The 12,874-nt window shown below is 32.4% G+C and overlaps 2 protein-coding genes across 2 annotated transcripts in view; one reads left to right on the top strand and one right to left on the bottom strand.

Annotated features, from left to right (window-relative positions):
• Nucleotides 1-12,874, top strand: part of LOC140443612 (annetocin receptor-like) — a 720,544-nt gene that overhangs the window by 58,364 nt on the left and 649,306 nt on the right. The gene's annotated exons all lie outside the window — the stretch shown is intronic.
• The window catches only part of LOC140443162 (probable chitinase 10), a 57,269-nt gene that overhangs the window by 19,222 nt on the left and 25,173 nt on the right, over nucleotides 1-12,874 (bottom strand). Inside the window, 2 exon segments of the mRNA XM_072534258.1 lie at nucleotides 10,660-10,902; nucleotides 11,123-11,369. Coding sequence (XP_072390359.1) covers nucleotides 10,660-10,902; nucleotides 11,123-11,369 — 490 coding nt within the window.

Here is a 12,874-nt window from a genome sequence, read left to right on the forward strand (position 1 = left end):
ATTTCTTATATCTTGACGGAAAATATATTTGAGTAGCTTTGGTAATCAGTCTGCCGAATACATTCACGGTGTAACGTGAAGTGTTAACGTAAGTTTTTTATCTTGGTAATATTATTTGCGTATGTTATTGACAGACAATTTAATTAAAAAATGGTTAGAAAATCTAAAGATAAAAGGCAGTTAACCAAATTAGAATTGAAACTGGAGGCCGAAAAAAATATTAATGGGTTAATTTTTCTGATAAGAGCCTACAAACAAATGACGAAACTTTAAGTAATTCAGAAAGCAGCCATTTTGAGCATAGCAGTTCTAAAACGAATAAAAGAAAGTCTAATAACTACTTTACTTCTGTTTATTTACCTAGTAATTCATGTAGTTCAATATGAGATTGCTTTTGTGGAAACCGACAGTCAAGAAAAACATTCATTTTAACAAATTTTACTTCAACCTTATCAAAAGGTAAAGAAGAAGTGTGTTTTAAATAAGTAAAAGAGCGAGAAACCCTAGAGAGTGTGTACGAATCTTAACCGCTTATGTCTCAAAATCAAAAATGGTCATCGCTAGAATACTGTATTTAATCTTCGGAAAGTATCACAAAAAGGAATATTACGTGTTTTTTTTTGGCCTATATGATCTCAAACTAGCTTCATTAAATGTCGTAAAATTGAATGCTTGCTTACTCTGTTTGTACCAACTTCGTTCACCTAGTTTTTTAGTTTAGTTTTAATTAGAAATCAATGAATAATAATTTAATACAATAATAAACAACATCATAGTAACAATTTTATTCATTTGTTATTGTAAAGTGGACTAAAATAGATATATAAAGGCTTTAGCGAAAGAACACTTCTCACAAAGGCACAAAAACATACTCGTAGTACAATGAAAAGAACGACATAACCACCGTGTTTAGGAGAAAAGGGATATAAATATAAGCGAGCAACTAGGAAAACAGACTGCTAAATTAAAAACTTTTCCATATGTACATTGCCTTTCTAAGGAAGAAAAAAAGGCAAACCCGGATGAGCAAATCCCTGCATGAAGTCAGTTAAAACTATATCGTCAATATCATCATCATCCAGCCTCAAGAGTCCACTGCTGAACATAGGCCTCTTCCTCATGTTTCCAACCCCATCTATCTTGCGCCGCTCTCATCCAGTTTTTATTGAGTCTTCTTAAATCGTCAGTCCATCTTGTAGGTGGTCGACCGACGCTTCTCTTGTCTTCCCTTGGCCTCCATTCCAATAACCTGTTTGTCCATCGCCCATCTGTCATTCTGGCTATGTGTCCTGCCCATCTCCATTTTAGTCTGGCTATCTTCTCGATGATGTCAGTCACTCCGGTTCTTCTCCTGATGTCTTCGTTGGTTATTCTGTCTCGCAGAGTTATTCCTAACATGGACCGCTCCATTCTTCTCTGCGTGACTCTCAGTTTGGTAGCTGCTGCTTTTGTTAAGGTAAGTGTTTCTGCTCCGTACGTCAAGACTGGGAGGACGCACTGATCAAATACCTTTCTCTTTAGGCATGTGGGCAGCTCACTTTTAAAAGTTTCTCTCAGTTTTCCAAATGCTGCCCACCCAAGGCCGATTCTTCTCTTCAGTTCATGAGTCTGGTTATCCCTGCCAATCATAATTTCATGTCCCAGGTATTTATATCTATCTACGAGTTCTATTTCTTTTCCACCAATACTGATGTTCTGGTTGGGTACCAAATTGGTCATGATTTTTGTTTTCGAGATATATATATATATTTAAACCTACACTTTCTGTAGCCACAACGAGTTCCTGTACCATCTCTCTTGCCATACCTAGATCTTCAGCTATTATAAGTATATCATCGGCAAAACGTAAGTTGTTTAGATATTCTCCATCTATTTTTATTCCCTTTGTCATCCAATCCAAATTCTTAAAAGCATGTTCTAGCACCGTATTAAAAAGTTTAGGTGATATTGGGTCTCCTTGTCTATCCCCCCTTTCTATTTTTATGCGATTACTGTTAGTATGTAATCTGACAGTGGTTGTTGCCTGCAGGTATATTTTGTATAATAATTTAGTATATCTATAATCTAGCCTGCATTCTTTAAGCGCCTGTAATATTTTGCTTAGCTCAACTGTGTCAAAGGCTTTGTGAAAATCGATAAATATTAGAGGTTTATTGTATTCCACTGCTTTCTCTATTAGGGTTTTTATACTTTGTAGATGGTCATTTGTTCCGTAACTTTTTCGGAATCCTGCCTGTTCCCTTGGTTGATAAGTCTCTAATTTTCTTTCCATTCTCTTAACTAGTATTCGCGTAAACAACTTATATATATATATATATGGCTGAGGAGGCTAATTGGTCTGTAATTCTCTAAATTTGCTTTATCTCCTGCTTTGTGTAATAGAATCATAGTAGCGTTGTTCCAGTCTGTTGGAATATTGGCGCTGTGAAGGCAGATATTGAAAAGTTGTTTAATTTTTTCAAGTAATACATCCCCTCCAATTTTTAGTGCTTCTGATACTATTCCATCTTCACCCGGGGTTCGATTATTTTTCATTTTCTTCAGGGCTTTTTTGATTTCTGATTTTGTTAAATCGGGCATTAAATCTGATCCTTGGTTTAATACCCCAGTTTTTAGTTTAATTGGAGGTTCCGTATTGTTATCTTTTTTTCTTGATCTATATAACTCTGTGTAGAACTCTTCGACTATTCTTAATATTTCATCTCTGCTCGTTGTTTCTTCTCCAGTGCTGTTTCTCAGTTTGTTAATTTCTGTTTTCCCCTTTTGTACGCTCCTCTTCAAAACTTTCATGTTCTTATTTTGCTCTATTGCCTGTTTTGTATTTTCTACATTGTAGTTTCTTATGTCTTTTCTTATTGCCTTTGTGATCGTCTCATTTATTTGATTTATCGCTTCTTTGCTTGTAGTGTTATCTCCTTTCATTTGTCGCCTTAGTTCTATAAGGGTTTTCGTGGGTTGACTCAGTTTTTCATCTTTTTTGCTTGTCGGACAATATTTAGTTTGAGCCTGTTGTATTGTGTTGACTATTTGTTTGTTCAATATATTGATGTCTGCTGTTGTGGTATCTTTCAATGAATTACCAATATATTTTTCGAACTCCTGAATGTTAGTTGGTTTTGTCCATTTCTTTGGTTGTTTCTTATTTATCATTTTGAGTCTTTCTTTTTCGGTTGATATCGTTATTTTAGCTCTTACTAACCTATGATCACTGCTTGTACTGAACTGGTTTAGCACATTTACGTCTTTAAATAATTATTTTTTGTTTCTTAAGAAATAGTCGATTTCGTTCCTTGTTTTTCCATCAGGACTTTCCCATGTCCATCTTCTGTGTTTTTTCCTTTTAAAGAAGCTGTTCATTTGATAAAGATTGTTTTCCAAAAGGAAAGTCAGTAGTTGTTTTCCTCTATCATTTCTGCCTTCGCTTTCAAAATTTCCCAATATTATTTCAGAGGGGTCTTCCTTAGTGCTTATTTTGGCGTTGAAATCACCACCCATTATTAAGAAGTGGCCAGGGTTTTCCTTGATTGCACAAGATATTTGGTCGTAGAATATTTGGACTTCTTCGTCTGGATGTCCTGTAGTAGGGGCGTACACTTGAATGAACTTTAGGATATATCTGGCGTTTATTTTGATGTTTAAGTAGACCACTCTTTTTGAGATTTGGTTTATTGACACAATTCTGTTAGAAATTCTTTTGTAAATAAAAAAGCCGACGCCTCCGACTGTCGATTCCTCTTCTTCTTTGTAATAAAATAAATGGCCTGATGGGAGTGAGGTAAGACTCTCTCCCTTTTTTCTAACTTCGCTGATACCTACAATATCCCAGTTCACTTTTGAGAGTTCTTCCTCCATTTCTTCGAATCTTTCTTCGGTAGAGAGTGACCGAGCATTATATGTGGCGATGTTGAGGTTTATCTTTTTGACGAAATATAGCGTCGAACCATTGGTTGACATCAGATAATATGTTCCCTTAAACAAAAGGTGAGGATATTATGTATATACATATACATAATATATCTCGCGGTAGCGGTGACGGTCGCGAATTCAATGCTTTTTCCCCATCCAAAAAGAATTGCTATGTATTATATTATATGTGTTGCCTGCATCATATACTTGCGTTATATATATACTATTTATGTATACATACACATATATGTATACATAATATATCTCGCGATAGTTGTGACGGTCGCGAATTCAATGCTTTTTTCCCATCCAAAAGAAGTGCTATGTAGTATATATGCGTTGCATGCACCAGATACTATTTATATATAATACATAATATATCTCGCGGTGACGGTCGCGAATTCAATGCTTTTTCCCCATCCAAAAAGTACATAACGTCGGTAAAGAAGTTTTCACTTCAAAATATTTATCATTATTTACTTACTACAACAAGCATATGGGCGGTACAGATAAAATGGACCAAAATACTTCATGTTATCGGATACCTCTATTCGTGGTAAAAAATTGGTGGTGGCCAATATTTACATGGTTTTTGGATGCATCCATTCATAACGCCTGGGTCTTAAAAAGAAAATCTGTTGTGATATGCCTTAACATTCGAACACAATGTGGAAAGTGTAATGTCGGGCTTTGTATCGATTGTTTCGGAACTTTTTATAAAATGTAATCAATAATACCTAAATGTTAATCAGAAAAAGTATTTTTATACCTCATATATGCCTAGCGTGATCATATTATGAAAATGGGGTCCTGTAAAGACCCCTTTTCAAAAAATAAAGAAATTTTTATTAAATTTATATAAATATACATGTGTACCCCGGAGGTAAAGGACACTATGTCCATTTTTATCGAAATTTAGATTATTGCACTTTTGAATACAACTTTTCTCGCTCTACACATAGGTAAACCATACTATGTCCAGAGACAATTTTACGGCAAGTTACCGACTTTTTAATAAACACCAAGTCCACTTCCAGTCAGAGGTAAACAACACCATGTGGACTTGGTGTTGTTTACCTCTACTATATGTGTACACCGTCATTTACCATCCGGACATAGTGTTATGTACCCTTGTACACTTGCCGTCATATAAAAATGGTACACTTTTTTTTCCCAATGTAAACCAGTGTTCAGACCAGAGATATATAAGAGAGCCTCTCTTACATATCTCTTGTTCAGACTGGAGACAATGGTTCGTGAAACAATTCATTGTTGCCATCACAGATAATGGAATTGCACTAAATCTAAATAAAAAAAATAACGTTCAAAAATGTGTTTAGATAAATATTATTTTTATCATTAACAACAAAAAACGGTATCTAATAAATTTAATAACCAGAGAGACGGTTGAGTTAATGTCCAAAATGTTTGAAGAATTTTTTAATAATGGAGATATGACAAAATACTATCTTTCAGCAGTTTCGAATTATAATACATATATTTAAATTCCACACTTGTTCACTGTAAAAGTTATTCATTTTGTATTAATTTTAAATTAAATTTTTAATTTTTCCAGTGTGTTTTATTTATTCTAGTATGCCACAACTCAATACAGTTTTTTGCTACACTTTACGAGAAACGAATGACAGCTCTCGATTTGAAATTAAACATAATAATTTAAAGTCATGTCTAAATTTTTTATTTTTTAACATTATTTTTGAATTAAAATATTTTTATAAATTATAATAAAACACTATTCAAGTCCTTCTTTTAGCTGGTTTGATATAATATATTCGTTATAAGAACGAAGTGAACGAAAATGATAATTTGTTTGGAGATGAAAATTCGGATATTAATAAAATCTATGAGCCTCCAAGTGGTGAAAGCTCAGAATCGGACGACAATGATATGAGACGTATAAGTAAACCAGCGAAAACAAAGGTAAAAGAGAAATCTATTATTACTCCTACGGTTAGTGGGGCAATAAAAAAAATCTTCTTTAGGACGATTTATCCCTAAGCAGTGATGCAGGCAATTTCTATGAACATAATGAAGTTATTTTAGAAGAGAAAAGTGTTAAAAGAAAGGTACAAAATATAACTAAGTGCAAACAAAAAGGTAAAAAACGTGTAGTAAATGAACAAAATTGGGCCTGTAATCTTCGCAAACGAAAAATAGCTGGTGGGAAAGGGTATCTCAGTAAAAGAGGCAAAGACATGCCTGCAAAAATGTTAAAGCTTCCTTGCAAGTGTCGCATGAAATGCTCTGAAAGATTGCCAGAATACGAAAAAATTTTCAACTCATACTGGACTGAGACCAACGTTTCAGATCTTAAAAAGCAATTTATCTTCTCATGTATCGACATCCAACCTACTCTTCGATTAAGAAAAAAATATCCAAATTCTACCAAATCTAAAAATAATACACTACACTACCATTTTACAGTGAACAATCAGCTATTGAAGGTGTGCAAGGTTATGTTTTTAAACACACTTTGTATATCTAATTTAGTAGTAGTAAATATGATGAAAAAAATTGAGCCAGGAGATTTATTAAAAACTGATCAAAGAGGTAGACACACGCCAACCAATAAAACTCCTACCCAAACCATAAATAGTATACATCAACATATTAAATAATTCCCAAAATACGAGAGTCATGATTCCAGAGAAAGGAGTAAGAGAGATTATCTGGTCACAGAACTTACAATAGAAAAGATATAACAACTGTACATTGATGAATGCAATGAAAGACATGTAAATCCAAAGCTCAGAGCAAAAAAGTGGTTGTACGCAGATATTTTTAATAAAGACTTCAAGTTGTCGTTTAAACCGCCTGAAAGAGACATTTGCGATACATGCAGTACATTTACCGCTCAATTAAAAAATAATCTTACTGCAGATGAACTAACCAGTGTACAGGCTGATTATGATGCTCACCTAATTGAATCTAAAACTCGGTATAACTTAAAACAATTGGACTTTATAATAGCTAAAGAGTCACCAAAATACAAAGTACTATCTGGTGATTTGCAAAAATGTTTGCCTTCACCACTAACAAACAATTGTATTAGTTTCTACAAAAGGAAGCTTTGGACATTAAATTTTACATTACATGATGCCAGTGATTCTTCTGTACAATGTATAATGTGGGACGAATCGAAAGGGGCCCGAGGTGCAAATAAAATTGCCTCGGTAATTTTGAAATGGGCTGACAATACAATTCCAGGTAGTCAAGTAGAGGACATCACTCTTTGGACCAATAACTGCTATGGACAAAATAAAAATATAAGTATTATAATGTGCTATTTTTGGATACTGCAAATAAAGACGATCACTCAAAAGTTTTTACTGAAAGGGCACACACATATGGAAGCAGACACTCTTCATGCTTTAACCGAAAGAAAAAGAAAGAAACTCTCCAATTTGGCCATTTTAACACCATGGGACTGGCAACAACTAGTTAGGCAAACATCAGGTAAATACACAGTGCACAATATGGAACTTGCAGATTTCAAAAACTTCAAAACGCTGTTCGATAAGAAATTGTCATCTAATCCTCCTTATGTAAATAGAAAAAAAATGTTAATAAAGACCCTGTTCTACTATCAACATGTGTTTTCCTACAAGTCCAACAAGAACACATTGGAAAGTTCTTTTATAAGACCGATTTCAATAATCAAAATATGTATGAATTGGACTTCATGAGGTATCGAAGACAGCAAGTAACGTTTCAAGCCCAATTAAATCAAGTCTCAGTAATCCCATTACCAATCACAAAACAAAAGTACAATGACTGAATTGCACTAGTTCCGTCAGTTTGTCATGCGTTTTATCAAAATTTAACACAGCGATGTAGCCACAAACGATTACCCACAAGAAGATGAAGATGATATGGAGCATCTTTAAGAATTTTGAAACTTGTCGTCTATAATTTTACTTAATTATCATAACATTATAATATTTACCTCTAATAAAATAATAGTATAGGCCGTTTAGTGTATTTGTATTGTTTATTTCGTAAAGACCTTAACATGCAATGCCACATTATTTAAAAAAGTTGTTAGAGGTAAACAACACTATGTCCAACTACACATTTTTAAAAAAAAATTTAAATAATGAACGCTAAACCTCATGTATATAACACTTCATGGAATAAAAAACGATTATACACACCACAATAATAATATATTAATCTTGGTTAAATATAAGAAACATTTGAGTATTTATTGATTGCAAATTTAAAAAATTTTAAAACTGCTCTCCTGAAAAAGTAAGAAAATGGACATAGTGTCCTTTACCTCCGAGGTACCGACATATAACTTTAAAATAAAAGAAATTTTATACAAACATTTAACAAAAAAAATAATTCAGGCTCTGATGGGTTAATGTTTAGATGTTTGTCAAGTCTATATATCCCGAACTATATATTACCCCATCTATATGGTAAATAGGTAACAGATGATTATCGGTTTTACTGCAACTAATTAACGACCATGCAACTTCGATGATGTTATACACGATACAGTTGATAACATTAAACAAAGTTTACAAATAAAACTTAAACGTTTACTAAACAAAGCACTACGAAATGTAATAAATATTTATTTAATAGAAATGAAGTATATTCAAAGTTAACACAATTTATACATAAAATTTAAGTTATGCTGTATTTGGTAAAAATAATAGTAGTAAGATCTTAATAGTGATCTTAATCTGCTCAAGACATTTATCAAAAATAAAAGATATTATCTAAATTTTATAAAATTTTACTTTGTCAATATTCTACAGCTAAGACAAAAAAATTCTTATTCATACTTAATAAAATTAATTTTTTACCTATGTGTAAACCCAATTTTCTTTTAGTTCCAATTCGCATTTTTGTTTTGTCTGTCAAAAAAGACTTGATATGTCCCTGAACAAGAAGCAATGATGCTTATAACGGGAAATGCTCATTAAAAGAATCCAAAATTTACTAAAAATAAAATAAAATATTAACAAAGGTAAACAACAAACAAAATAATAAACATAGATAATAAAAAGCATCAATAAAAGACAACAAAATCCAAGAAACTTACTAAAAGTGTAATTTCTAATTACTAGCAAGAACAATATCTCCATAATTTTTCTATTTTGATAAATTAGTTTATGGAAATATCACGTAAACGAGAAATGTTGGGAGCAAAGATAATAGTCCAGAGGGAGCTATAAACTTTATGTAAACACAGAAAAGGTGTGGATTAGGAACTTTTCTGAAGTAATAAAACAGTAACACTTTTTTAAAAGCTTTCCAAGCATCTGTAATTTTATTAGTAGGAGCAGGACAAGTTTTACTACTATACCTTATAGGTGACAAAGAAAAACCCTCATAATCTTGTTGGTGCGTGAAATGTATACCGCTGTGTAAAAATACATCGGTTATTTGAATTTTTTATGATTCTTTTTTAGAGATATAAGGCATTTTTTTTAATATTCTATAAACCAAAACATTGATATACAGGGTGTTTTAAAAAGATAATTCGTAAATTAAAACTTAACCTTAACCTTAATTTTACTTTATCTTAGTACACAAGTGTACACAAAAAAAGTTACAGCCCTTTAAAGTTACAAAATAATAATTGTTTTTTTCTTTGCATTATCTCCTAAACTACTTGACATTTTGTAATAAAAATGGACACGTTACTTTCTTGTTCAGAAAGAATTTTTCATAAAAAAAAACAAAATCTAAGCGCACAAAAAAATTATAAGGGGGGTGTGTAGCCATAAATCCCACCAAACTTTTGAGTACGTTCAAATCAAATAAATGTTGTGGCATCATTAGTTTAACCCATTATTTTTAAAATCTTTTGCTTCTTGTCACTTTTTTCAAAAAACAGTTTTTATTGAGGTACGTCCCTTTTCATTTACCTGTAAAAAATTACGTGCAACTAAATAAATGGCTTAAATGAATTAACAAGTACAAAAAATATCTATAATCTCTATAAATATGATACAATATTACAATATTAACGATTACAAAAATTTTCTTCAAAACACATTCGGTATCGTTTTAATAAGGAAAACCGAATGCGCTGAAAAATCATATTTTTCTGACGAAATTGATTTACAGCTTCAATTATTCTTACCCTCAATTGTTGTTCGTCCTCTATTGTTACAGAATACACTTTCTTTCTCTTTCATAAACCCCTTAAAGCAAAAGTTCATTGGGTTAAGACCTGGACTTCTGGATGACCAAGAAATAGGTGCGTCACGACCCCTTTCAATCCACCTACCAGAATACTGCCTTCAAAGGTATTCCCGGACTTCATTACTGTAATGCGGTGAAGCGCCATCTTGTAGAAATCATATATTTTGCCTTATTGCAATATTTACTTCTTCCAAATACTCTTGTAAATTGTTTGCAAAGAACTGCAAATAATTATCGCCATTTAAATGGTTGGGAAAAAATACTGGGCCTATTAGATTGTTATTCACAATTCCTGCCCAAACATTAACGTTGAGTTAGTCCTTTGGTGATGACTAGTTTTTTTGGCGTGAGGATTTTTGTCGGCCCAAATGTGCTCGTTATAATGGTTTGTTATTCAATTTCTACTGAAGGTAGTCTCGTCGGTAAAAAAAATATTTCTAATAAAATTAACATTTCGAGTGTTTTCCATTAACAACCAATCGCAAAATCAGAAAATATTTTCAGAAATGTTTAGGGATTTCTCGGGTTTTTTGGTTTTTTGACCTTCTTTAACCGTTTTCGTCAAACTTGATTCAGCTTGATTTGTATATTCTTGTATTCTTTGCATGTTGAAAATTTCATTCTCAGGTACCATCAAGGTTTCGTTTTCGATTTCAGGAATGTTTACAATTTCAGTATCATCTATTATTACAGGTATAACATTTATATCGAAAATTACTTCACTTGTGTCTAAAGATTTTACTTCTTTGTCTAAAATATTTTCTTGTTCGTCGTTTGTAGAAATTTCTACCGATGATTTTTCAGTAAATGCTGAAAAGATTTGTTTCAATATTTGGTAATCATTAGATTGAGTTTTACAATTATTTCGACATAGCTCTTTAATTTTGTCATTGCCATTGTCAAGAAATTGTTGTATTTGGATCAATAAGTGTTGGTAAATCATTGTTCTCATTCAGATTATCTTCAGTTTCAAATTCTTTCCCAAGATATTTTGAATAGTCAAGAGCAGAAGAATTCCAAGGAAATATACCGCATGCCCTAAACCCACTTCTGATAACATCTGGATTTAACCTATCTATAGCAGATTTTAAAACAGGGGCAAACTGTACTTTTGTTAACACTTTTTGGGGGTTGTCTCTCCTAAACTGGAGCACAGCTTTGTTCCAAAAAGTTTTTAGAGGCTTAAATGCAGCCACATCCGCTGGTTGCAATAATCTCGTGGCATTAGGATATAAAGCTACTAAAATAATTTTTAAATCTGTACAAAGTTGACTTGTCTGTTTTTAGTTAAATGGGTTTTATGCCCATCAACAAAAAGTATCACCGGACGTGTAATATTATTTCGATCTAAATAAGGGTTAAATATATTTCCAATATATTCATAAAAGTTTTTGTTGTCCATCCAACCATTTTTAGTTAAACCAATATCCCACGAATTCGGCACAGCACTTAGTATATCATTTGGCAATCTTTTACGGGGATAAATTATCATAGGAGGTAAAATATTGCCTATTGCAGAAAATGTGAACATAACTGTTAAGTTAACCTTCGGGTTATGTTCAATTTCATAGACGTTTCTGGAACCCTTCATAGCCAAAACCTTTTTATTTTTGGGACATAGATAAAAACATGTCTCGTCACGATTGAAGATTCTTGTTGGGTCTTGAAGAACGTCTTAAAGTCCTTTTTTATTTAGATAAGATTTTATGTTGTCAAACCATTTGGTAATATCCCTTTGGTTAATGTTTGAACTTGCTGATGTCACTCCCTCTGAAGTCCTTAGCGAAATGTTGGGATTGCGCTTTAGAAATGCTGATAGCTATGTTCTACCTGGTGTATTTTCAACAAATGGATTAACTCTAGGGTTACTCTCTAAAAATGATTTAACGGAGTCCTTAATGTCGTCAACACGAACAGGAAATCCTCTATTTTGACAGTGAAAAATCCAGAGTTTCAGTTGTTCCTCTTCATCCTTCGAAAGAAATGGATCTGTTCCATGGGTTATCTTGTAATGAAATGTTTCACTTTTCCGGTAACTTATAGTGGCTCTGGGAATATTAAAAATTCTTGAGGCTTCTCGCTCACTCATACCATTTTTAATTAACTCTAACGCTTTTTTAACATCGTCTTCGGAATTCTTTTTTTTTATAATTGTTTTCAGTTTTAGATCGTTTTGGCATATTTTCTTAAACAATTTATAATATTTAGTTATTGGCCACATATAAAACACTAGTTATTAATATATATCAATCACTAGATTCTTACAAAATCTAATGTTTCAGTTATTGGCCATCTAGGCCAATAACTGATACATTAATAATTTCATGCATTAGTAGTTGGCCACCTTAAAATTTACGTTATTTGTATAAATAACGTTATATTCGTTATGCAGTTTGGAACAGCACATACACTATATTCTCACAAAAACATAAAATATAGAGTAGAAAGTAAATTGCAGTGTATATGCAGTACTTACCGACCAACACAAGTTTCTATAGGTAAATAACAAAATTTAGGTTGTAAACTAGCGGCACAGAACAGTGTCTCATTCAACATCGAATACTGACTAAAATTTAATGGTTACCTTGAAACTAGATGTGTTATACTCTAGGAGACATGTTGTAAAACTTAAAAAAAGTAGTTAGAATTAACAAAATACCAACATTTTCCTAATTCTAATCAAAACATATTAGTAGGCCAATAACTAGCACATGGCCAACAACTGGTGCATTTACCCTAATTGGTATACCATTATTAAATATATATTTCAATTAAGACTATG

This window comes from Diabrotica undecimpunctata, chromosome 6 (assembly GCF_040954645.1).
Source record: "Diabrotica undecimpunctata isolate CICGRU chromosome 6, icDiaUnde3, whole genome shotgun sequence".
In the NCBI taxonomy this organism is placed as follows: domain Eukaryota; kingdom Metazoa; phylum Arthropoda; class Insecta; order Coleoptera; family Chrysomelidae; genus Diabrotica; species Diabrotica undecimpunctata.